Source organism: Condylura cristata, unplaced genomic scaffold (assembly GCF_000260355.1).
Source record: "Condylura cristata isolate star-nosed mole 26May11 unplaced genomic scaffold, ConCri1.0 scaffold00024, whole genome shotgun sequence".
NCBI lineage: Eukaryota > Metazoa > Chordata > Mammalia > Eulipotyphla > Talpidae > Condylura > Condylura cristata.
The window spans coordinates 16,419,745-16,447,505 of NW_004567125.1; the positions used below are offsets into that span (position 1 = coordinate 16,419,745).

The 27,761-nt window shown below is 37.6% G+C and overlaps 1 protein-coding gene across 1 annotated transcript in view; it reads left to right on the forward strand.

Moving 5' to 3' along the window:
- The first annotated feature begins 2,754 nt into the window (after positions 1-2,754).
- MROH9 (maestro heat-like repeat family member 9) overlaps positions 2,755-27,761 on the forward strand; it is a 96,998-nt gene continuing 71,991 nt past the window's right edge. The window contains exons 1-3 of the mRNA XM_004688118.1: positions 2,755-2,785; positions 3,180-3,436; positions 18,395-18,515. Coding sequence (XP_004688175.1) covers positions 2,755-2,785; positions 3,180-3,436; positions 18,395-18,515 — 409 coding nt within the window. The remainder of the gene's footprint in view (positions 2,786-3,179; positions 3,437-18,394; positions 18,516-27,761) is intronic.

A 27,761-nucleotide genomic window follows, 5' to 3' on the forward strand; every position in this document is an offset into this window, starting at 1 on the left:
TTCAGGCTTCAAAGCTGTGGCAATGAGCTCTCCCTAGTGATGACATGTCATAGGAAAGGAAACAGAAACCTATCACTTGAGGCACTTAAACTTGAGCTAAGGAAAAAAAACTCAAGGAAGACTTCTGTTACTCAAAGGCTTGGAGTTTGCCTTCTCAAAGAAGCTGATGAGGTCAAGTGGCTCCACAGAGGTCATAAGCTAATCAGATACAGACCTGGGAGCTGAACCGGGTCTCCAACCCCTAAGTTGGCCCCGTCCTTTTATGGACAACTTGTCTTTCAGATCAGAGGCTCAGAATTCCAGTTATAAATTGGGGCTTAAATTTATTTTTTAAACCCTTGAATCACACTAAAAACAGGTTTAAAAAGAAAAAAAAACCCTCTAGTTTCTTATGACAAAGAGAGAATCACAACCTTAAACCACAGTTGTAAATCCCCAAATCTGTGTAATTTGGGCCAAAAAGAGAGAACATGCTAAAAGTTAAAACAAATCTTAGTCCTTGTCTTGGCTTCAATGGTCCTCAAAACTGTAGCATGCATCCAAATCAATTAAGGAGTTCCTTTTTAAAAAAAAATATTTTTTCAGGTAACATTTACTTCTTTTAAAAATTTTATTAATTATGCATATAGTACTGGGGTACAGGCCCGAAGTTTGGGGGCCATGAGAGAATTCAACACAGACAGAGTGGGGAGAAGAACAGGCTGATCAATGACGTACACAGTTAGGGGCAGCAGTGGGGAAGTCCCTGGTGACATTTATTTACAAAATTGTGTATGTTTTAGCAATAGAGGTTCTCCCACCTCTACAAATATGTGGTCTCAACATGCTCCACCCTGCTTTATCCCCAAACCCACCCTCTCCTTTTGGTAGCCTTGATAATTAGTTAAGTTTTGTAAGGCATTGATAATTATTGCATTCTACCGCCGGGGTTTCTTATTCAACAACTGATGATTGGAAAGCTGGACTTGTAGCAAGCTCACAGGTAATGCTGACATTATTGGTTAAGGACAATTTGAACAACTGAGCATTTCCATGTAGTCTTTTAAGTATAGCAAGGGACATTAGGATTTAGTTTTGACTGGGGCCTTGGAAAATTGATTGGCTCTTAAGATGCCCAGTCAATACCACAAAATAACACAATGAAAGTAATTATTGTTACCATTTGCTTTTCTGGCAAAGAGAGGCACTAAAGGTACAAAAGAGGAGAGGGAAGAGAAATCATGAGAGTGCAAGGATATAAATGGCTTTTCTGCAAGCCACACTGTGCATTCAAATGTTGAAAACAAGCCGAGGGAGCCCCTCAGGGAAATGAAAATACAGACTACATCTCTCATTTGTACCATTCTTCCTTGAACAAATTGTTAACCTATTAAAAATGACAGCTAGTCAGAAAGAAACTAGCATGGAACTGAGCATAGACAAAACAATGCTTTTTTTTAAGGAGGGTAAATAAAAGTAAATCTTATGAAGTACATACATCATAAAATTAATTTCCTTTACATGCATTTTGATCCCTTGAAAATTTAACAGAATGGATATAGACAGGAGAAAAAAGAATTCAAAGACCAAAACCTATCAAGAGTAGTGAAAAGGAGGCTGGCAAAACTCCAGAAAGAAATAAAAGAGACAAATGATATCATTGCAAAGACTTAATCATTTGGAATGAGAAAATTTGTTTGAAAATTCAGGACAGGCTTGAGGCATCTCAATAAATACAACAGAGAAAAATGTGAAGAAAGGAAAACATTTACAGAGGTGAAAAACAAACAAAAATAACTAAACAAATTACATTTCTATAATCTAAGGACTTTTTTTTTAGGAAGAACGTTTCCATCAGCAGAGTCTGAGATAAAGTCTTATGTGTAGGTAATTATTTGGGAAAGTGGTTCCAAACATTAAGAGAGGATTGGGAAGAGTTGAGAAGGAAGAAAGTTTAATGTGGGATCTGGCAATATTACTGCCAGATACCACCCCAAAGAATATATTAAAAAGGCTAATATGAAAAGATTGATGCCTTCCTATGCCCATGGCAGCACTGTCTGCAATCGCCAAGTCATTGGGACCTACCCAAGGGCCCTATGACAATTAAAGAAATTGTAGAATATATAATCAATAGAACACTACTCAGCTATGAAAAAAGATAAAAGTCACTACCGAATGGTATCCCTTATCTGTAGAAAATAAATAAGCAATGAACATTACTGGTAATGTTACGGGGCAATCCAATGTGAACTGGGTTGCCTGTCTGTGGGTCCTCACCCCACACACTTAAAATTCAATTATACAGCAGACACACAAAAAGGGTCAATAATGGGTTCATTTACAAAAGGGGAAAAGGAACAACTCAGGGAAAGAGAGAGAGATACAAATTAACTAGACCACCCTTCCAGCTCCACTGACTTAGAACTCCAGTAACACACTGAGAGCCACCAGCTACACAGTCCGGAGAGCGCCCCACAGTCCAGAGAGCCACATAGTCCAGAGAGAACCACGGCAGTCCAGAAAGAGAGAGTGTCCCACATTGCTCCGTTATATCTCTGAAAAGTCCCAGAACGCCTGCTTATCTCAACCCTTGGGTCCTCACAGTTCTCTCCTTGGTATTGCTGGGAGTTGTAGTTTCCAATCATTGGAGTAGGGAGTGGAGTTCAGGAAACTGGAGAAGAGGTAGAGTCCTTCAGGACATCCTTTCCCCTTAACAGTAATAATGCATAGTAAAAATAACTCTTAGATTCCTCTGAAAAATTGTAGAGGAGAATGAACATTAGCACAAGAAGTTTGGTGGAGGGTGAGTGAAGCATGTGCACACATGAGGTATAAATATGTAACCTCAAGATTATATAGAAATGTAAATAACTGACAATAATTTTTTTAAAAGACAGTTAATATGGATGTTCTCCAAATTAGACACTGCTGTAGGGCCCTTTGGGTGTGCTCAGGTAGAAGAGGCAGCCCTTGCCCCAAGGCTTCTGTAGTCCCCTTGTCAAGTCGACTCCATGGAGTGTTAACCCATGTGCACTAACTAATTTATGCATTGCATTGAAGTACTGTACTAACGTTACACTTGGATATTTTTCAGCAGCAATTTGGAGGGAAAGGAAAGAATATGAGTCATTTTAAAGAAGAGTCATTTTAAAGAAGACAGTTCAAGCTTTTGACTTTTATGTTTTGGTTTTTCTCAGAATGTATGGCAGCCAATATAAATAAGGCACTCTCTGATGGAGAACAAGAGTTTGAAGTACAAGGGACACAAGAAGGAAGAAGGGAGATGCTGCCTTGTATATGTGGTGCTGCACAAACCTGGAAAGGGAAGGCGCTTGACACAGCCTCAGGCTTCTCAGAGGATGGAAAATCTGCCAGGAGCAACGACCTCTCAGCTGGTGATTGTGGTTCCCCAGGATCCTCAAACCCAAAGACACAGTGTGCAGTTGAAGGGAGTGTGAGGAACAGTTCTCAGTAGCCTCCCTCTATCCTTCCACTAACAGAGTTCCCACCTGACTTAATTCCATCAACAGTCTATAGAAGGATTGTTTTGTGTTTACATGGCTGAGTAGAGCATTCTGAAATGGCAATGATTTCTGTTAATATGTGTATAAATCCTTTATATATCTATCTTTAACCATATCTTTATCTAGGGTTCTCTTCTAAAATCCACCTGAAATGCTGGGGGAGAAAGACAAATATTAAACATTAATATGGAGTGAAATAATATCCAGAGAAAATATGAAAAAATGACTGAGATAAAATATGTATGAGTTGTACATCATCAGTTAAACTTCTTCGGGAACATCTTTTTGTTTATTTCTGACTTTTAGAACTGTAGTAATGTTTCAGATACCCCCAACATAAATAAATAATTATAGTGATGGAGGGGTTGAAGGGTTAGATAAAATGGGTTAAGGGGGTCAAAGATGCAAATGTCCAGTTATAAAATAAATAATTCACAGGGATGGAATATACAGTACAATCACTTGAGTTACTAATACTGTACTACAAATTTGTTCTAAGACAGTATCTTAAAAGTTTTAATCATGGGGAAAAATTATAACTATGTATGGTGACAGATGTTAACTAGATGTATTGTAGCAATCATTTCACAATATATATAAATATCGAATCATTATTTTGAACACCTGAAACTAATATACTGTTATATGTCAATTATACTGCTATAAAAAAAATGACTGAGGTGTTGGGGTGTGGGGTAAACCCAAGATGCAATATAAATAGTAACAAATGAGCCAAATGTATAATCAAATCACATGGAATTGGTTACATAAGAAAACACTAGTCTAAGTAACTTCACGGTAGATACTGCTTCTCCTCTTTGCCCTCTACCCTCAACCCTCACCGCTCTTCAATTCTTGACTCTCCCGATGGTAATTGGCTACTTCCTTTTCTCATTGACACCTACAAATTAAGTCCTTTGACTGAAAGTGATCTATCCCCATAAACAAAAAGAACTCTCTTTGGAATAAATAAACCTTCTGCCTGAATGACAATTGATATCTTATTGCAAAGAAAATTATTAAATAATAATTTACACAGAAAATAGTAGAAAGACCCTGACAAGTCTGAAGTGCAGAATAGAGCAATAAAGGAGGATACAGAAGAATCCATGGCTTTTGGGGAGATATTTTCTTCTAAAACAATGATTTTCAAGCAGAATTTCCAACAGTGTATTGGGCAGAAATGTTCAGCTCTGCAAATAGTAGCTGTTTTTTCATAGTTTGTTGAAAAAATATCGAGTGAATAAAAGATCTTCCTTTTTAATTTGCCTCAGGCTTTGTGCTCTTGGCAAAACAGAAAGTATACTTGAAAACAACCAAAGGTGCTTAGTAATAAGCATCATGTCTTGTTTTCTGTGGACTATGTGCTTGTGGCTATGACTGCGCGTGGCTTACATATAACAGACCTGTGTTCAGCTAGTGAAATTTTATGCTTGCTTGAAGGAATGAAATAATCAGTGCTCCCTACTACTTTCTCTACATGGAGAATCATGGCTTCTAGGTATAATATCTGAACAGATAATACAGAAGATCACTACCTACTTTAGGAGTCTGACAATTTCTATCACATCTCACTCTTCCACCACAAAAGAGGAGTTGCTAAGCCCTTACCCAAGAATATTGCAAAACACAAAGCCAGGGATAGGTCAGTGTTCCAGTAGGCACCCAGGATTTTCCCATTAGCAATAAGCTTGCTTCACCTAAAAGCTTGAGATTAATCCAAAGCTTCATGTGAATGATATAATTTCCCTTCCTGCCTGCCTTATGTTTATCTGATATGGATACCAGCCTTTGCCTTTCACCAGTTTTACCATTCTTTATTCCATTTGGAATGTTACATATTTCTGACAGTATCTTTAAGTTTGGTTTCATTGGCATAAAACGCATATTTAATAAGTCCCTTTAAGAAAAAATAAAGATCTAATTGGCTTTATTAAATGACTCTTGAATTCACCTAGCAAGTTAGTAGAAGAGAGCTCCCAGAGGTTACAGAATGGGGAAAGTTCCTAAGGCACAAGAAGTCATAAATGAAAAAAGGATTACTTCAGTCTTAAGTAACATACCTACGGAGCATGTGAGGAGCCTTTGTGGCAGGTTCCCTCCTCTTCCTCTAGTGTGGAAAGGATTACCTCATTGGAGATGACCTTTCGCTGCCTCTGCTGAGTTACAAGCTTATTACCTTCTGTGAATATTGTGAACATTCAAAATAATTGCAGCACCTATAAAAACCTGAACTTTTCAAAAATAAAATTTAAAATCCTTATGCTTAATAGATGTTGAGTTTGACACATTCTTACAAAGCTATTTAAGTTCAAGGTGAAGACATGCAGAATGACCCAAACTTGAAGCACACACATAGCAGAGTATGGGGAAATTATGGCTTCGGAGTTGAAAGTCTGAAAGGTAAGAGGGCTGAACAGTCAGAGAGGAGAACATACTCCCACTTTGGAGTTGATGAATCCCCTGTGCCTTAGAAAACAGCTCACAGTCCAAAGGACCTGAGTTATAGAAGGCCACCTGGTCTCTACTCATGAAAAGGCAAGGTGGTGGAGTAACAATGGAAAATGGGCTGGGCCCCAGGAGGCCAAAACTCTGGCCCCAGGTCTGGCTGAACCAGCTGTGGGACCTTTGACAAATCATGTAATCTCTCTGGACCTAATTTTCTTTAATTGTACAATAAGGAATTTGAGCTAGATGACTTCAAGGGTTCCTTTCAGTTCTAGAATTCTGGGATACTATTTTGTGATTTTTTTTAACTGGATGTCTTTCATTTCTTATAAAAAACCTAATTCCATGAGAATTAAAAATAGAATTCACTGCCAATTAATTAAGTTGTTGAGAGAAGATAAAATAGACTTTTTTCTCATGGGAAATTCTCTTACACTCTTCAAAATATATGCCAGAAAAAGTCAAAATTGGCCTGAGATCACTTTAATTCTTGTAGTTCATTTATATGTTTTCAAGAAAACTACGCTTTTGATAAGTACAGTTTTGAGTGCTATCCGTGTCTTAAACAGGTCCAACCTGTAGTATATACCTGTAATTTCACCCTCTGGCAAGTGTCTTTCCTCTGACCTGTGGGAGGATTCTCCCCTCCTCCCACACACACATGCTATCTATTTGTTTTTGCACAGCTGTTATCTTAGAAAGACCTTAGTCAAATACACACAGCTTACTTTTTCATATGAATGGTATAAAAATATATTGAATTACATATATTTTTAAAATTTTAAATGCTGTTTCATGAGAGCATTTAACAAGAGTTAATGAGCAGATACAATGAAATACTACTTAGCAACAAAGATCAAATTCCTGCAACACCATGGTTGAGTCTTTACAGCATGCTAAGCAAAAGACAGACTTATGAATATACACTGTATTGCTCCTTTTAAAAGACAAACTAGAGGCCCTCCCTGGTGGCGCAGCGGGTTAAAGCACAGCACTGAGAATCTGAGGCCACTTCCACATGAGTTCGATTCCCGCCTCCCGCCTGCCCCGGAGGAGACCACATGGCGAGCCAGACCTCTCCTGACCCGCCCGCTGCTCCCCTCAGCAGTGTACTTCATCGATCTGCCTGTTCTGCTCCCCACTCTGTCTCTGGTGAAGCCTCTCACCGCCCCTGAGCCTCTGGCCTGTTCCCCAGTTCTGTATGAATAAATAAATCTTTAAAAAAAAAAAAAAAAAAAAAAAAGACAGACTAGAAAAGACAAGTCTAGTCTTTGTAGAAAGAGATCAGCACAGTGTTTGCCTGAAAGGGGGTGGAGGCAGGAAGGAACCATTCTCTGCAATAATGGAAATGTATATCTTGTTAGTGATGTTGGTTACACAGGTGTATACATTTATACTAACTCATTGAGCTATGTATTTAAGATATATGAATTTCACTGTATATAAGTCACAATTTCTTAGGGTTCTTCATAAATCTTAAAAGAGTTACTTCAGGCACCCCCTGGTGGCACAATGGGTTAGGACGCAGCACTGCAAGCTAGCCGCAGCCGCTTCAATGTGAGTTCAATCCCCAGCCCAGGAGGTGATTCACGTGGTGCGGCAGACTTCTCCTGTCTTGCCTGCTACTCCCTTCAGCAGTGTACTTCATTGATCTGCCTGTTCTGCTCTCTACTCTGTCTCTGGTGAAGCTCTCACCATCCCTGTACCTCTGACCTGTACCCCAGTTCTGTATGAATAAATAAATAAATCTTAAAAAACAAGTGTTATTTTAACAGGCAGGTATCCTACTAGTGAAAGCAAAACTTGGAACAAACATTTGGAGAAGTATTTTCATCTAAATACTAAAAATTTTGAAATACTTGTACTTTTGATTTTAAAACTCCAGTTTGAAAAATTTATTCTAAAAGAAGAGTTGGGGGACACATATTTTTCTCCAGTAATGGTCACAACAATAATAGACCCCCATTTTTTGTTAAAAAAAAACTTTAAACATATGAAAAAGTTGTAAGAATCTTACCATGAGTATAGTCATATACATCACCAACTACCATAAGTATTTACTGGTTTACTTTATTGTGTAATTATCCCACTTTCCTTAGAATTTACAAATCAACTAGTGGAAATTTGACATTTTCTACAATCTTGAGTGATATAAGCCAAAACTGGAAGTAAATACATCAAAACACAAACACATATCTTTTCTTCCTGTGTAATTGTATTTCATAGGTTAATAAATCTAACCTGGGTGACAAAAATATTTAGTGTATTTGAATTGAATTGAATTAGGATGGAACTGATGTAGAATTAAAGTAAAACTGAATTTACTAAGAACAGAGATATTAACTACCTCTGTGTCCAATATGAATGAGAGGAAGATGCCTTCTACTTCCAGACGCCCTCTCATCGGCCTTGGTTCCCAAAATGCCACTGGGAGATAGCCCAGTGATTGCATTGATTATGGAATTTAAAATATGTCTCTAAGGGAAAGAATAAATTGCACTGTTACTGTTAAGGGGAAGGATGTCCTAAAGGTACTCTGCAGAGTCTTATGGACTCCACCTCGCTACTCCAGCTTTCTGGACCCTACACCCTACTCCAGTGATTGGAAACTACAACTCCCAGCAGTACCAGGGGAGAAATGCAAGGACCCAATGGCGGAACTAGCAGGAAGGAATTCTGGGACATTTGGGGGGATAAATAGAGCGTGATTGCCTCTCCCGCTCTCTTGCTGGCTCGCTTGGGAAGCAGCTCTCCAGACCGCATGACTTGGTATGTTCAGTCAGCCTAGCCTAAGGTATTCCAGTTACTTTGTATCCCGCTCTCTTTCCCTGGGTTGTTTCCTATTCCTTTACCCTTTTTGTAAATAAACCCGTTATTGACCCTTTTGTGTGTACCTGCAGGAAAGGGGCCGCGTGGGTGAGGCCCCAAAGACAAGTGGCCCAGTCCACTCTGGCCTTCCCTGTAACATTACTGCTTTTTACACATTTATGCCTTATAATGAGAAGATATTCAACAGAAGATGATAAGGGAATTGAATCTTGGTCAGACAATCTTTGAATTGGGAGGATCGAGAAATAAATCTAAATAGCACTAGTGATCATCAGAATGGGTTACTAAGCAGCAGGATTAAATCTGGCATTTGGGGGCAGGAATAAGAGGCATCAATGTGTAAAACAGTGTCGCATTATGGTATGGTGCTGGAAGGGCCGTCTGCAAGAAGGAAAACATGATACTGTAAAATTGTAGCAAAAGGTTTATGGACACTCAAATAAGGCTTTTATTTCCTTTGCAATTATTAAAATCCTGAGCTCTCCCCAAATGGTAAATTCTCGTTCATGTTAGACATTTGGGGGTACCCAGAGGGCTCAGTCCATCTGGCTGAGTGAGTGTTTCCTGGTCGGTATGTGTCATTTTGGTTTTCTGTTGAAGTGCTGTAGGGACTTGGAATGGGCATCCCCAGGGGATTCACAGGGACTTTCTGCCAACCCAATCAGCTATAGCACTGGCTTACTTAGCTTGTTTTCAAAATTCTAGGCACTGTTGTTCCAAAATTAATATTTTTGAATATTCAACACATCCCAGAGGGAGAGCACAGGCCTCTGCACCTTTGTTTCCCTGCAAAACAAGTCAAGATGAAGTCTTTGCTGATGAAACTCTTGGCTTCCTCTTATTCAGCTGTGCTTCGTCCCTGTGGCTTTCCCGCTTGGAAATCCCAAAATAGTCACGAAGCCTGGCCTCCAAGGCTGTAGTTGACCCGGACTGTCTGGCTGCTATCCAAAAAGGATTTTTGTGAAACTGTTACTTTGCTTTTTTTCTCATCCTTTCTTTTTTTTTTTCACTATGCAAACTGTATCCTTTTTACCATTATTTCATAATTCTCAAGTTTTTCTTTCCTTACCCCATCAAAGATATACATTTCCTTCTCTAAATCCAACAGCAGCTTGGCAGAGGAAGTTGTACAAGGAGACAAGTGTGGTTCCTTGACCAGGACAGTGGGAAGACATTTGAGAAAACATTGGAAGATATTGAAACCATGAAAAGAATGGTTTTTTCACCTGGTAATCAATTCCCTCTTTGCTTCAATAGCAGCTTGGTTACATTTTACTTGTCACACCTATTAAAATGCTTACTGCTGTTGACAAAGGCTGGTGTGCAAAGATGGAGTCCTGCTACCAGAACCTTAATAGTTCTGTCAAGCCAGGCCTCTGTCCTAAATTCCCTGTAAGAATCCTGAGGACTTGCTCACTAAAAATACGGGCTCACTACTGCCCCCGTAATTATGGCTTATTTGCTGTTTCCCCCTATTAGACAGTGAGTTCCTTAAGAATGAGGGCCATGCCTCATCTGTTTTTATATTTGTTGTCCTCGTCACAATGCTGGACACATAGGAGGCACTCAATGAAGACTAAACAAATAAGTCATTAGCTCTAAAGGCAGAAGACCAAAGACATAGGCTTTCTTCCCTGAAAAGTGTCACAATATGGTCACTTAGCCTGCCTGGAACGCTTTCATATAAAAAAAAATGGGCATCATGTTACTAAGGCTCCAAGAAAATAGCCATATGTGAAAACAATATAGATGTGTAAATATTGGTTGTTGTGCAGGCCCAGGGCAGAGGGGCTGCTGATTTATCACCTATGAAGTGATTAAAAACTCAAAAACAGGCCCTCCCTGGTGGTGCAACAGGTTTGGACCCAGCACTCAAGCTAGCCACAGCTGTTTCAGTACAAGTTCCATCCCCCACCCCAGAGATAACCCACATGGCTCAGCAGACCTCTCCTGTTTCGCCCGCTGCTCCCCTCAGCAGTGTACTTCATCAGTCAACTTTTTCTGCTCCCCACTCTGTCTCTGGTGAATACTCTCACCTCCCCTGCATCTCTAGCCTGTACCCCAGTTCTGTGTAAATCTTAAAAAGCAAGCAAACAAACAAAACCCTCAAAACCAGGACTCATTAGTGCTGACTCTCCTTATGTTCTAGTTGTGTGAGCTGTGACATATCATGTCTATGAATCTACCTTTCCTTTTCTGTGAATTGAACAATCATGTATCAATTAGTGACAGGGCTATCTGCTGAGAATTGTATCATAGGTTGATTTGGGCATTGTGTGAATATCAGAGCGTAATTACACAGCTTGGTGGAATAGTCTTCTATACACTTAAGCTATATGCTGTGGCTATTGGGACCACTATTGTATATTCAATTTGGGAAAGATGGGATAGGTGTTTGAGAGATTTCAGAGGCTTATTTTTGGTTGGGGTCATTTTTGCATAATATATAACATCATATAAATGGAATCATACTGCATTTTTTTCATATCTGGCTTTTTGACTTGCCATCTGTTAAGATTATTCCTCTGTGCCATCTGTGTCTATCAATACTTTGTTCCTTTTCATCATTGAGAAATTGTCCATCGAGTGAATCTATCAGTGTGGTTTTCCATTTTCTTATTAATAGGCAAGAGGCCATTTTGAGTTTTAAACTATTAACAATGAAGCTACTATGAATTTTCACAGGTAAGTTTTTGTGGACATATATTTTCATTTCTTTGGGTAAACACCTTGTAATGGAATTGTTAGGTTTATGCTGTCATTTAATTTAATGCTTGCAACAAGCTCATGAAGGATCATGTGCTCCCATTTACAATGAAGATGCTGGAAGGAATTAGCTTCCTCTCATGGTTGGTTACCCACTTGGAAGAGGTAAATGCTAGGATGCAGCCTGAGGTCCCCCTGAACCTGGACACCATGTACTTTCTTTATACCAGACTTTACCCAAGTAATATTTGTCTGTAGTCCCTTTACCACCAGTGGACTCTAGAAAAATACAGAATAACTCCAAACACCCAAATCAGTAAATAAAATCATACAAATGTTCAGGGTGATGGTGGAAGTAATGGGTATGTTGTGGAAGTGTGGAGAATAACAGTATTCTATGCTACAATTACAGCTATGTGAAATGATGTACACATCTGAGGGAAAAATAGAAGATATTTTTTAAAGTATGCCCTTATATAAGATTATTGGATTTTTCAATTAGGAGTTGGCTCGTGATTTTATGAGAGAGATTTATTCTAGAGGTAAAGACAAAGTTCAGGTTGAATAAGTAAAAAGTAAATAGGATTGAAAAGGGAAAGAAGGAAATGGAGGTTAGATGCCTAAGGGAGAAAAAGCTCACATGGTTTTGAATAAAGGCAATGGAAATGAAGGGGAAAGAAAAGGAGAAGAAAGGCAGAATGTTGAAAAGATGGAGGAATCAGGAGTCTAGTGCCTCTTCTATACAGTGCATGCAAATGTGCAGTAAGTGAAAAGTTAAAGTAATTGATGGGAGAATTAGATAACCAACAATTAGATAATGGTTATTATCTCTAGGAGTTTGTTTTTGTTTTACTTTGGTGTGTGGGGTGTGTGTGTAAAACAAAGATAACTTTATTTTAGTTTTCTACGTATGTTTGTATATACATATATATGCACACACAGGTATAGATAAATACATACATATATTCAGAAAGCATAGTAAATAAGTATGAGAATACAAAATAATCTATAACCCATTCTAAGTAAAACCATTGTTAGAATTTTAGTATATAGATGTTTTGATTATTTGTATTTAGTTATGCACACTTACATATATTCATATTTCCTCCTACAGAAGTATCACCATTTATAGTCTCTTTTTTGTCACTCAGTATGCCATGAACATTCTCCATGTTAATAAATATCTTCCTCTTTAATCATTATATGGTATTTTGTGATATGAATGGAAATAGCATATTGACCCTATCCCTGATTATTTTTATTTATACAAGATTCACAAATTTTAATACACAGCTCAATTATTTTGGACACGTTACACACTTGGTACCCACCACCCAGCTTGACAGAAGACATACCCAGTACCCCAGAGGCTCCCAAGTGCTCTTGAAAATCAATCCCAGGTTATTGATAACACCAGGTTATTTTGAAATCTTAGTTATGATAGACCACATTGCATTGAATATCCTTGTACAGACATCCCTGCACTAATATCAATGAATTTCCTTAAGATAAATTCTGAGTTGAAATTGTGAAGTCCAAGAGTGCACTTTTCAAAAAGCATAACACTATTTACTCAAGTGACATCCCATAAAGTTTGTAAATAGTATCTCCTCCCAATCAGCAGTGTTAGAATGATGAACCCCCACACCATACAGCTTTGGGGTATCAGCATTCTTTCTGATTTTTCAACAGACCACTGTTGAAATTCACTCAAAACTCCTTTTTTTTCCTCCCACCACATTTTGCTCTGGGAATGCAGAATTTGTCTTATGAACTATCTAGAAACCTTAAGAGGCTATTCCTAAAGGTGGAAAATAAAACTAGGCTTGCATTTTGGGTTTTTCCAAAGATCAGAGAATACTGAAAAACATTAAAGCAATATTTTGTATTTTGGTTTCCCTGATAACTATTTCTCTCTGACTGAAAAATAGAATAATTAAAACTATAGAGGCTCTTAACAAACATGCAAAAATCAATGTAGGCAATTAGGGAGCAACAGATAACCACTCCCAACCCTCTGCAGTGTAAGTCTAAAATAACAACCAAGTTTTTTCTTCACTTTTAAAAAAGGGAAAAAAATATAAAAACAGTGCATCCCAACCCTTTGAAAACAGGCATGGAAATCACAAGAAAACATTTCATTCTTTGAACTCTGATTTGAGGTTTGGGCAAACATTTTGGTACTAATTTGATTTCAGACGAATAAACTATAGAATTCTTTCAATTTATTACAGGTCTAATTTGCCATAGGGATGCCTGTATTATTTCTACCAGTATTTTAATAGAAATTTTAAATGTATATTCATAACACTTAGTCACTTCCCTTTAAAAATAATTTTTTTCAGTCTGCATGTAAAGTGACCAGATGCCTAATTAGAAATCCTGAAACTCAGCTGTATTGAGTTAATAAGTATCCATGGCAAGTATTAACTGGAATATTAGATTAACCAGAATATCCCATTCCTCAACAATGAGGAAAAAATGTAAGTTCATAAAACAAGCTGTCAAAGTGGTTTGGGAAATTTCTAAATAAGATCATTATATTTAGATGTTCTTGCTAACCCAACACTGATTATAAAACAAACCATACCCAAATTTACCAACTTCATTTGTTTATCCTTTCTTGTTTTTGGTTTTGTTGTTTTGTTATTTCCCCTCAACTTCCACTCCCTGTCCCCTGGAAATTTTATTGTTTTATAGACTGAAGCTTTCCATATTTGCTTTCAGCCAAAGGAAGTTTATAGATTATTGGATTTGTGTATTTTTTGCTTGCTTCTTGAAGGATAGAAAAATAATACCTTTCACTTGAATCCTACTATACACACACATAATTATAATCTCCCTATTGTAAAGGTTTTGTGGTATATTAGTAAATCAAATTGAGCAAAACTTCAATAATCCTAATTAATCATCTGGCCACTTTTCCCAGAGCTGAAAATAGTTTTTTTCTTCTGAAGGAAAAGCAATGAAGAGTTGCAAAATATATATACTCTTAATGTTCTACTAAAATGTTGAATAAAATGTAACTGATGTACTTTATAGGAAAAGATATACAATCTCATTATATTTGTAAGTGTTCTGGAGCTTAGTCATGTTTAAAGTAAATTAACAAATCCATATTTACATAAATCTCTACTTCTTTTCAAGGTTTTGAGAAGTAATGCACTTCTGTTTTCTTAAGAAAGGCAATTAAACACTTTCAGGATATATAAGTAGCATAAACATGCATAATACTTAATTCAAATTGTTGGCATGAAAGTCAACTGGTATAACGTATGCAAAGGGCATAAACACGGGGCACAAGGCAGGTGGTCAGACCGACTCAGTGCCTGTAAGTGGAGGCAAGATGCCCTCTTACTGCTTAAGTCCCCTACACATCAGTTTCTTCATCTGTAAAACCAGGATAATAACACGGCCTGCTCTACAGGATTGCTATGACAAATAAATGTTGAAAACAGTGTCTAACATATGGTAGTTTTCAGCAAATGTTAGTTTTTGTTTTTTAAATCTTACTATCCCACATAAAACCATCTTTCCAAAAATACCAATAGGGGGATTTACACACACACACGTATATATAGATAATCTTATTAAGATTGCAAAAATCTTGGACACTAAAGTTAGGGTCTTATTTCCTAACCTGGATTAATAAACATGAAACCCATGTTCTGTAAATGTCACTGTTTTCGATACAGAACTGATTTAATGAGTTAATGTGTAAATTCAAGCAATGTGTATTATGTCTGTATTGGTCACTATCAGAAATGAAGAAAAACCAAAGAATGCCTTTTTCAGTTCATGCAGAGGAATCAAAGGAGGCAAGTAAGCTATTTTTTGTCATTTGCTAATGTTCTAGAGTTGAAATGACTCATGAACCATCTATGTATTGTGAAAAACAAAGTGCTTCTGAGAAGAATATTTGTTCTTTCAGTCTGTCCTATTCTATGAACAATAGGTGGGATCTTAAAAAACAAAAACAACTGAGATGGAAAAATGTACAAAGTGAAGAATCATATAAAAAATAAATGAGAAACAACAACAAAAAAAAACAGATGGTCTTTCCTTAGCTGCACTACTGGTTCTAAAGTCATTTATAAAACAACAATGCCACCTGTTGGAAAGAGGAAGCAAGCGAGATAACAAATGTTTGTCCACCCATTTTTATTAACACCTTGCCTATACAATTCTGGACTTGTAAGTCATGTGTTCTGGTCCTCAAATCTTCCTAATCCTTGTCACCCTTCTCCTTACCTCTGAACATAAGTGTTTCTCTGCTCTGTGTAGCACACTCTTGCTGGAGGTTATTTGTGGTTATTATTCTCTGTTCCAAAATATTCTTCCCCTAGATGTCTTCATGGCTTCCTCACTTCCCTTTCCTTCTAAACTTTACTCAGGGATAACTCGGTATTAAAGGGACACATTATATATGTGCTGTGTCTTTGTTAATAATAATCCGGCTCCCTTAATAGGGAATCATATTTCATGAAGGCAGATTTTTGTGTCTACCTTGTTCTCTGTGAAGTTCCATCACCCAGAAGAGTAGCTGGCAGGAAGCTGTTTTCCAAAACTAGGATTGGGCTGTAGTATGAGACAGAAGAGAATGAAAAATAAGCCCCATTTGCAAGCAACCATCTCCTTAATAGAACAAATGAATGATAGCTTCTACCCATGGTTCATGGAGGAGTCTCTATTTTAAAACCTGAACTTGTTTTTCTCCAGAAAATTACAATCTATATATAGGCATTTGTTTTATTACTTCTTCACAGTTATGTGTTGTCTTCTTACAGGGGACTGATGGAAGAAAAAAGAGAAATGTCCGCTACCTGCCACTTAACAGAAGACATTAGTTTTAGTAAATCAGATCATTGTTAATCAGCAAAGATGGTTCCACTTGTAGAACTTTAGACATTTTCCACTTTCCTCTCCCTGCCATTACTATGAGTCACAAGTCTCAGAAATGCCAAGAAAGAAAATCAGTTTGAAACAGTGACAGGGAGGTTTCATGTACATCTTAGATACTGATTTGGAGAATCAAAACTACTTGGGATAGATTTGGTGTACTTTCAGATTGGAAGTCTATCACTGTTGCTCAAGATGACACTTGCTAACATTAGTCTCACAATGAAACCTTAGATGCTATTGCTTCTCCATTTTGAGTAAGCACATGACAAAGCTGACATTTGTTTGGGCTTCAAGCAGCAGAGAAAATATGGAGGGAGGGAGTAAGAGTTATTAAAGAACAGCAGGAGACTAAGGGAAACAAGCATCTCTGCTTTTTATCTTTGGGTGAGATATGTTCACTAGGGCTTCTCTAGATCTATCTCCTGGCTAGGTTAACTGGGTTTAAAAAAATGTGTAGATGCCAGTTGTACAAAAAGCGAGACATATAAGGAAATGTGCAATGACCTATGAGTGCCACCTATGAGTTTAAAGTCATCAAATTCTAATTAAGGTAAACAATGAAGACCTACAAGAGGAAGCACAAATTGAAAAGTTGAAAGCAGAAGAGATATGGGCTCTAATGAGAAATAGAAAGCCAGATGGTGGGAGTCATTACAACCATTCAACTTTTTGCTCATTCTTCCAGATATCTGGTACAGTTGCATTCTCCTGCCTCCTTGAGGTTTGGTGTGTCTATGAATTCATATGAGTGAATTGGGATGGCAACCCAGGTGACCTCTGAACAAATGTTTTTAAAATCAGTACACAATTTTCCATATATCCTTTACCTGCCTCAGGAATTTTGGATCCAAATGTTGATTGGGAGTTTCTCTCAGTCTAGACTCTGGGTAATCAGGAGTTCACTACTAATCCACATGAGATATATGCTGTTACTGTATCAAGTCATCAAGATTTGAGACCTGATTGTTACTGCAGCTAGTAACATATTAACACACAGGGTCCCCATGGAATCATAAAATAATAAGTGAAAGTAAAAAAGCACAGTCCTAAAGAAACTAAAATTGGAAAACATTGGTTTGGGGGGAACTGCAAGACAGGGGTATATTTAGAAAGCTAGAGAAAAATGGTTCACATGTAGTATATGAAGTAAATATATATGTATCTTCAAAATTTGACTTCCCTCCAACTGAACAGTATATTGTTACCCTAATTTTCCAACCCCCCAAATAGCAGCAACAACATCATAAACAACTTTAACAATACAGAGGTACTTTTAAGGTATTTTCTTTCTCTTCTATAGATGTTCTTTATTTAATTTTCCATACTGGAAATCATAGTATCAACTGTATCCCATATTCTATCACTGGCCACATAGTCTTTTTATACAGCAGGCAGAGGAATTGTATTAAAACATAAACCGATGCCAATCCTCTGTACAATATCCTCTAATAGCATCACAGTGTATTCAGAGAATAACCCAGACCTTATTGGAGCCATTAAGACTTCAGGCCTCATCTCCTCTGACTTCCTTGACCTCCTTCTCCTTATCTCTGTGCATAGAGGTTCCTTGGTTCTGTCAAGCAACCCCTGCTTGAGAGTATTTGTACTTATTACTTCTAGTACCAAAATGTTCTCCCCCTACATATAGACACAGTTCCCCTATTTTCTTCTAGACTCTACCTATCATATTGATCATTCATTTTTCTGTGTGGTATTTAAGATCATGTGATATACTATATAATTGCATGTGTCTCTGTTAATAATTGGTTCCCTTCTTTTTTTTTCTGTGAAGGTTTATATATACATATATATTTTATATCATTTTTCACTTTGTACATTTTTTTTCATCTCAGCTGTAATCCCTGTTGACTTCCACCACCTCGTTACCCATGTGCTATCACACGATGATTTTGGTCCATCATCCAGAAAAGCTCCTTGCAGGAAAGAGTTGTTCAGCCATTAGTTTGGATTAATTTCGAGTATTGAACTTCTCTCTTCAACAGCGAGCCTACATTCCCCCTTCTGAGTCCCTGAATTTACAGAAGTCCAGGAAGCTGCTGGGGCTAGTTCAGGACTACAGCAAGTCAGCTCCTGAGAGAAATGGGAGAGGGTTCACTGCTGAGGGTAAGTGCAGTCAGTAACAAAATTTGCCCTTGATCCTGAAGAGAGACAAACAAGGGCACATTTTGTGAGTTTTTAACTTAAACTAATTTTTAAAGTGTGGGATCATGTCCTTACATTTTCGGTACATTTCATTTGTGAAATGATGATGGAGTTTCCACCTTACTTCAACTTTTTTTTTAAAGATTGATTTATTTATGCATGCAGAATTGTGGCATAAGCCAGAGGTACATTATGTGGACTATAATGTGGACTATACCTGATGGGGGAAATCAACTATTGTACAAAAATGATCAATGATGTAAGAAAATTAAAAAGTTAATTAATTTAAAAAAAATTGAAGTAGGGGCCCTTCCTGGTGGCACAGTGTGTTAAAGCACAGCACTGAGAAGCTAAAGCCACTTCCGCATGAGTTTGATCCCCATCTGCCCCAGAGGCGACCACATGGTGTGGCAGACCTCTCCTGACCCACCCGCTGCTCCCCTCAGCAGTGTACTTGGTCAATCAGCCTGTTCTGCTCCCCTCTCTATCTCTGGTGAATTCTCTCACCACCCCTGTACCTCTGGCTTATGCCACAATTCTGCATGCATAAATAAAAAAAAAAGTTGAAGTAAGGTGGAAAGAGTGTTAGTATTGAAAGCAAACGGTTTAGGATAAACTAGGTAGGTGATAGAACATACGAGTACATTCCTGGATGTCCTATTACCTGGTCACTCCCTTTGCTGTTTTAGCATTGTTTATACTTCTCTTAAATATTGTGTGTGTATGTGTTACAAATATCAAACTAAAATCTAAACTTTATTGTAGGCCAGAAATTTGCCTCCATATATACATAGATATATGATGGCCCTAATCAGTAAGCCCACACAGTACCCAGCACTAGGTATACATTGTATGTCTGCTGTGTTCTGCTTTTGTTTATTCTCATTTTTGATCTTTCTTTTCTTTCTAAAATTTATTTATGTACACTTGCAGAACTGGGGTACAGGCCAGAGCTATAGTGGGTGCCAGAGCAGGGAACCAGAGACAGAGTAGGGAACTGAACAGGCAGATTGACGAAGCACACTGCTGAGGGGAGCAGTGGGCCGGCCAGGAGAGGTCTGCCATGCCATACAGGCCAGCTCTGGCCAGGGATGGAACTTAGGCTGCAGTGGCTTCTGTGAGCTTCATAGTGCAGTGCTTTAATCTGTTGTGCCACCAGGGAGAGCCCTGATTGTCTTTCTTAATGAGCTAAAGACTACTCTAGCTGTACAAAATTTCTTCCCTATCCCTGGTACAGTATTGGCTCCTGACTTTCCCTCAATCATATTTCTTGTTGTCTTGGCATCTAAGAGGCAAAATGCCAAGTCCCAGATCACAATCAGCCAACCCTGGTCATTCATATGCTACTCAAAATGGAATGCACTCCTTCTGTAGAATTCATGGTCTTAGAAAAAAGGCTAAATTTTTCCCAAGCAGTCTGTTGATTCTATCATGTTCTCATGAGCCATGGAGTCCTGACTTCTGGGTGAGAAATCTGGACCACCATCAGGCTGTGTACATTGTGACCAGAATCACTGAAAAACAATGAATTCCAGGATCAAAAGGAATTTAAGGGTGTCTTAGTACAACATCCTCTTTATAGTGTAATTGAAGACCATCAGTAATTCATGTGATAAATTTAGCATTAGGAATTATTCTTTAAACATTTGAGAATTTGAAATCTCCCTTTCTGAAACATATGTCCATTATTTGTTTATTAGTATTTGAAAACTGAGCTTCTTACCACATGTCAAGTTCTGTGCAATGTGATGAGACTATACATATGGGTAAGCTTCTGTTTTCAGTAATCATGGTTGGGTTGGAAGATAGTTACATGAATATATAATCAACATGCTGTATACATATAAAATGATACATATTTTGGTATGAAAGCAGGACAGAAAAGTTTGGGCTGACAGAGAAAAAGGGGAAGTTTCCTGGAGTATGTGATACATCATTTCTTTCTCTAGCTTGTTAATTATGCAACTATTTAATCAGCTACTAATCAGCCCAACTATACTACCCATACCAAACTTTTGCATCTTTTCTATGAACATAATAACCTTGGTAAAGGCATATTGATTGGTTCCCCATCATTCTTTCTTCATTTCACTCCATCTCACACCTATGTAGAAGCAATGACATTTGAAGAACTAACTGCAACTCCAGTCATAATACCATATGCTTTCCCAGGAGTTCTCAGCTAAGTCGATGGATGAATAGCAATCCACTCATACACATAATGTTTAAAGGGTGGGTACATTATGAAGGGAAACATATTCAGTGCTTGGAAATGTCATGCACTTTCACTTCCTCTTTCAAGAAATGAAAAGAAACATTTGTGTAGCCTGTTTCTACTAGTAGACAATTTACATTATGGTGAAACCAACACTGTTTTTAGAACAGAGACACAGAAAGGACCTGGAACCTTATTCATTGAATCAACTGTTGGATCAACCAATCCTGACTCATAGTTTCTATCATGTAAACCAGTAAATGTACTTACTCTAGAAGCTAGTTTGATTTGCGTTTTTGATTACTTGCACCTAAAAACATGTTAAGTGCTTAATCTGCCGAGTATCTTATTAAGATGAAGAGATAACATGACTTATGGCTTTCCCTCCAAACAACCAGTCTAATAATATTAAGAATGAAAAGAAATCCTTTGTTATTCCATAGTTTTGTGGATCAATTATGGTTCATTGTGTTCAAAGGCACATTTCCCAGGAGAAATGTTCCTGACTTGTTTAGAGTGTGGATAACAGTTGGAAGCAATTCAGCTCTACAATTACTGATAACATGTCTCCTTTCAGCCTGCGTTATGCTGGACACCGAGTATATGCAAAGTAGTTCTGAATAAGATATGGCTCCTTTCTTCAAGGAGTTTAAAATCCTTTGGAATTCAAATGTAATATAAGGAGCTTGAGCTTGGGTGTCATATATTCAGTTTCAAATCTTGCACTGCTATTACTTGTCTGGCACCATACATATGCTGTCTTTTTTAATCTTCCCATCAACTGTTAAGGTCATTATTTATGAATGAGGAAATTAAGTTCAAAGAGGTAACAAACTTTCCCAAAGTCACTTGTCAGACATGATGGCGCTGGGAAATGAATACAGGACTGAGTCCAAAACCAGAGGTATAACCACGTTTAGGTGGGATCTGAGTGTGACCCCAGACAGCTAATTTATGTCTATTGTAGTTCTTCTGTCTTGGAGATGCAGTTGAAGTCAAAGGTGGTATTCAGTTGGCCTGTAAGCAGGGGAGCTCTCAAATAGGCAAAACCTCCATCTGATGGTAATTAGCGCAAAAGGCAAGAGCATTGTATAAAATTTTTTGGTTTTTCTTCCACTGAATGAAGATTTATTATACCTAATCTATGACAGGCATTGTGCTAAACACAATGAAGAATACAAAGATCCACAGGGTTCATTTTCTGCTCTGAAGAAATTGTGATCTTTTAAATAATATTAGCTGCTGGGTATCATATGTCTTTTAACCTTTCATAAATCATCTGTAATCCTAAAGTAGAATTGCAGTATAAGTTTTGATTCGCATTCTATGGATGGAGACTTGGAAAGGCTAACCCAAGTCGTACAAGCAAATCAAGATTGAAAGCCAGGGGTCCGTCTGGTGGCACAAGGGGTTAAATTTCAGCCTTATGATGCTATTGCCAGCCACTGCAGGATGAGTTCAATCCCCAGCCAGGGGGCTGACCCACATGGCATAACAGACCTCTCCTGTCTTGCCCACTGCTCTCCTCAGCAAGGTATTTCAGTCTATCTGCCTATTCTGCTCCCCACTCTGTCTCTGGTGAATCCTCTCACCTTTCTGTACCTCTGGCCTACACCCCAGTTGTTGTGTGCATGAATAAATAAATCTTTAAAAAAAAAAAAAAGATTCAAAGCCAGTGACCCAAAGTCCATATTCTCTTTATAGTGTCATACACATCTGAAGCCTATACTTGATTGAGAGAAATTGTATTCAATAAATATTTCTTCCTCGTTCTCCACTCCTACCATGAAACTGCCATTCCTCTCAGGCTGAGTGTATACCAAAATGCTATGTTTATTTAGGCACCCACGGAATTCACATCATGTATTTTCAACTCGATCTTTTCCGCACACTTAACAAGTTACTGATCTTGAGAAATCTGAGAGCTGAACATTATGTTTCAAGTACTGCTGGCCATAATAGGCACTCTTGCCTCTAGCATAGAGCTAGTTATATGATTTAGATTCCACAAATACATTTTAAACACATACTGTACATGCTAGACACTTCCACATATGTTGTTTCATGGCTTTACTTTCAAATAATAAATTTGAAGCTGTAGTAAATTGTCAAGGTCACTCACATGCTAAGTGTGACTCCATGATGCAAAATCCAGTTCTGACAAGTGTAGTTTTAAGTCTATGTCCAAGTTTTCAACATATTTTCAAGGCTCTGTCCAAGTCTAGTATATTTTCTGCTACACCAGATGTGAGTGCTGTTGATTTTTGTATGGTGAGAACCTCTTTTATTTAAAACACTTACTCTCCTTCTTCCTCTCATTCCACTTTCATGGTTGTTTTTGGAATATTTTACATCTATGCAACCTCTATGCATACCTCAATGTCTATGCTTTTTTCCTTAGTGTCTCATAATTACTGGTCCTGGCTCCAAGTTGTCCCTCATAACTATTCCCAGCGGCCATGGCTCACCATGCTACAGTCTGTCTCTCAGTTAAACTTTCATGAGAAAAGTCTCCTTTGTGGCATTTACCAAAGGAAAAAAAGATCTCCCAAGCTTCTCTAAATAGCATAAAGTAATGCCTTTCTCATAGTCATAAGAAAGGGGTTTTTTTTTACCCTTTTTCCTTTCTTTTTTTAACTCGTATTACTTGTCCCTTCTAAGACCTGATAGCTTGCCACATGAAAACTACTCAAATAGACTTTCTTTAAACTTTTAATATGACTGTGATTTACTCCCATCAGCCCCAGGTAATTTTGGGGAGTAATTTATTATTTTTGGAAAGAAGAAAGTATAGAATGAAACATGTGAGATTTATTTTAAACATTTTTGCTTATAATAAACTCAGTAGAAGGATGTTGTTTGGGTAAGGTCATAATAGTTTTTATTTCTGTCACCCTCTGAAGTTCTTGGAAACAAATAAACCACATCTGTATTTCTTATAGAAATTCATTCAATTTGAAGGCTTCATTTATGAATCAGATCTAGATAATCAGGTGATCCCTGAGCTAACCTGGAAGAGAGAAAGATATGGGGGTCACCCACTTCTACACTCTGATCCAGTTAAATATTTTCAGAGTTCTATACAAAGAAATCTGAAGTAAACTAAAGCTAAGACTAACTTCTACTTGAGGAACAGACATGTAAATGGAAAAAAGTCCTATTCCTTTGAAAGAATATCCAGAGTTATGCTTTTCACTAACATCCCTGACCACATTAAGGAAAAGCGATGACTTAAGAGTCTAATAGACAAGAACCCAAATACCATATTAACAATGTATTAACTGCACATGGCTTAACATCTCTGGGGTCAATACTAGTTTAATAATATAAATAACATTTAATCTGGGGTTAATAATAATACCTCACAGGATTGCTGTGAGTTTTAAATGAGATAATGCAAGTAAAAAACTTACACAGTGTCCATTGATCCCGTTTGGTAAATATTCTAGCTTTTATTATGAAATGTCTTATTTTTAGATGTAAATAGTCAATGCAGTCCCAAGAGTGACAGGACATTTCTACTTGGGTATCTAGGTATCACATCAAATGTAGAGCCCTGTTCCAGCTAGGGTGGAGTCAGTCCCTATTAGCATAGGTGGCCAATTGAAGTATCAATGCAGAAAGATGATGTCATTCAAAGTGTCAGCATGAACAATTTCAGCACATATCTTGAGAAATCACATTCTATAAACCTATTCTCCTGAAAGGAAGAAAGTTTGGCAAAAAGGAATTTGGAGACTATAGCATGACATTGGGGTGGTTTGAGAACAAGAGCAACAACTGTCATTCACCTGATTGTCAAGATCTGAATCCTAAGCCTTGCAACTCAGGAACCTTTAAAATTAGTTTTGTAGTCTAATTTGTTACATTCCTGTATTTACCTAGCTTTGAACTAGGCAAAAGGATAATTGGAATTACCCTTTACAACCAAGAAGCTGAAGTAATAGTTTGGAAAGTAAGAAGCATGGCCAATTGTAAGTTAATCTTATCAGATCATTTTCAGCTTAGTTATTATCAAGTTTTGAAGATTCATGAACTGCAAACTATGCAAACTTGCTCTGAATTTTGAACAGCAGAGTTTTTGCTCAAGGGTACAGAGTATGAATTTCCCCAAGTCAAGGCACCACGTCAAGGAAGTCAGCCAGCCTCTGGGTGGGTCAATCATTTGCACAAGCACAACTCTCCAGGGAGTTGTTGGAGAAGCAGGGAAAGACAACCAGAAGGAAGCCCGTTCTCCAGCTCCACCCTTTTTCTCCCTCTAGACTCGCGATTTCTTTCACAATTTGCTCTGACATAATTTCTCTGCATACCAATGACCCCAAAACTTGGTGGCTTAAAGGAATAATCATGTATTTTCAAGGTTCTGTGGGTTGGCTGAGCTGGGACAAAGGCTGGGTGGATTTGCTTCAAACTTTGACTCCTTGGATGACTGTGCTCACTGCAAATCAGAGTGCCCGGTGGGTGCCTCTGCTCCACATGTCTCTCATCATCCGGGGACTGAGAGGCAGCCAAGTTTTGCTTCTCTCATGAAGGGAACAAAGGCAAAGGGAGGCATGTGAGTCCTCTCAAAAAACGAGGCATTGGACAGGCCCTTGTGATTCCCACCCACATATTCAAAGCAAATCACATGGCCAAGGCCAAAGTCTAAGACACAGGGAAATGCATGCCACCCACCATGAGGCTGTGGCAAGAATATAGGGAGTGGTGAAGAGTCTGAACCGAGTCAGCCATTCAGTCTATTGATGCCAATCACTCCCTGCATAAAAATAAATAAATAAATAAATAAATAAAAAGCTTTCAGCTGCAGAATGTGAAGTTTCTGTATTAGCAAATTTTTCTTCCTTCATTTTTTTAACCATCATTCAAATTTCTAAACTTCCTCCATATCTCCCTTAGCCAGAGTCCAAAATTTTCTCTTTTCTCCATTTCCTGCCTCAAATTGGAATCTTTCTCTCCCTATTATTTAACAAAACATGATTGCTTTTTATGCATGTTGCCTTTTAATTTTTTGGAAGCCAATCCATGTAGTGTTTTCTTGAAAAAAAATGACATTAACATTTGTGATATTGCCTTAATTTTCTCCCCCCAAATAATTAAGGTCATAGGATACATAAACACACACACACACACACTACAGAAAGTAAAATGAGGAAGAGTAAATCATTGAGTGGGGTTAATCTAAATATCTTCATGGAAAAAATAAATATATTCATGAAGAATTTCAGTATTAAGTATAAAACCTCTAAGGAAATTACAAGTTTGTTTGTTTTTTTTTAATTTTTTTTTAAAGATTTATTTATTTATTCGTACAGAACTGGGGTACAGGCCAGAGATGTGGAGGGTGAGAGGATTCACCAGAGACAGAGTGGGAAGCAGAACAGAGAGATCAACGAATTACACTGCTGAGGGGAGCAGCGGGCGGGTCAGGAGAGGTCTGCCTCGCCATGTGGTCGCCTCCGGGGCAGGCGGGAATCGAACTCATGCGGAAGTGGCTTTAGCTTCTTAGTGCAGTGCTTTAACCCACTGCGCCACCAGGGAGGGCCCTTTTTTTTTTAATTTTTAACTACTAAAAGCATGTTAAGTCCAAGTATCCAACTGCAACATTCCAGTCACCATCATATGATTAGAAAGAAATGTGGGGAAGTAGTTAGTATTTTGTTCTTTTTCTTGTTATTCACAACAACCCCTGTCCAGTCATCTCAAGAATGGAAGCCTTTGCTTTAGTGCAAAGGCAGGTGAGTGAGCAGAGGGATAGTTTACCGCCGCTCACCGCCACTACTAGAATCCAAGCAACTTTGGTGGGTCAGAGTAGTGTAACACTTGCATGTTCTGTGTCTGTCTCTTTCTTCATGTGCATTTCTTTGTATTTATACAATCAACAGTAAAAGTGTGTTGTGCTTATTCATCAATCAATGCCTATCAGTGATTGATAAATTCTACTGCGTTTGCCTGATTGCTGCTATCACTATTGGGATCCACTAGTCCATCAAAAGGATTCATACTACATAATACAGGTGAAATATTGGCAGTGGGAAATCCACAGGGTTTATAACCAAGATGGAAAAGGGCACAAAATGAAGACTGATGTAAAAATAAATTGAATATACATACATATATATATGTTTTATAATTTTTTTAAAATTATACATTTTGTATAATTATAACATTTTGTAATTTTAAAAACATTTATATAAATATAAAGTTTTGGTTCGTTAATCTCCAAAAAAAAAAACACAGAAAGAAAATAAATTTGTGGTCTCCTTCAGGCATACTAAATCAGAAATATGCATAGAAGTCCAGCTCTCTGTTTTAACATGCTGTACATATAATTTTGATGTTTGTTGAAGTGTGAGAATCACTTTCTAGAAAAGCTAAAACAAACAAAATTAATAGATTCATTGATAACCAACAATATCATATGTGGTTACTGAATTTAGGTTCTGTGGATATTTGTATATGTTATATATTTTGATGTTCACACAGGTGAACAAGAGGCATTTTGTTTAGCACACATGGATGGCATATCTTAACTTTAGTGGTTACTGAGAATGTTGAAAAAAGTCAGGAAACATGAAGTTTCGATAGTCAGGCATTCAAATATTGCAAAGCAGAAATCATTAAAGAAAATATAGCTGGCTGCAGAGATACAGGTATCAGATAACTATTAAGTTGCCCTGTATAAAAGTGAAAGTATAAGGAAAACTGGAGGATACTATAAAAGATATAGAATATATTAAAAGATTATGATCATGTATGAGTGATCATACATTCAGCATTTGATTTTATAAATAAAAGTTTGAGTTGATATAATAAATACAAGTGAAGTATTTTTTTTGACTTTTTAAAGATACATGACAGTCATTATAAACTCCACTCAAATTATCTAATGAGAAAAGCTACAATAAACAAACCATAGATGATAAATATATCACCTCAAGGAAGTTGCTGATTTTGCACATTATCTAACCTGGAGCATTTGTGTATAGATCTCA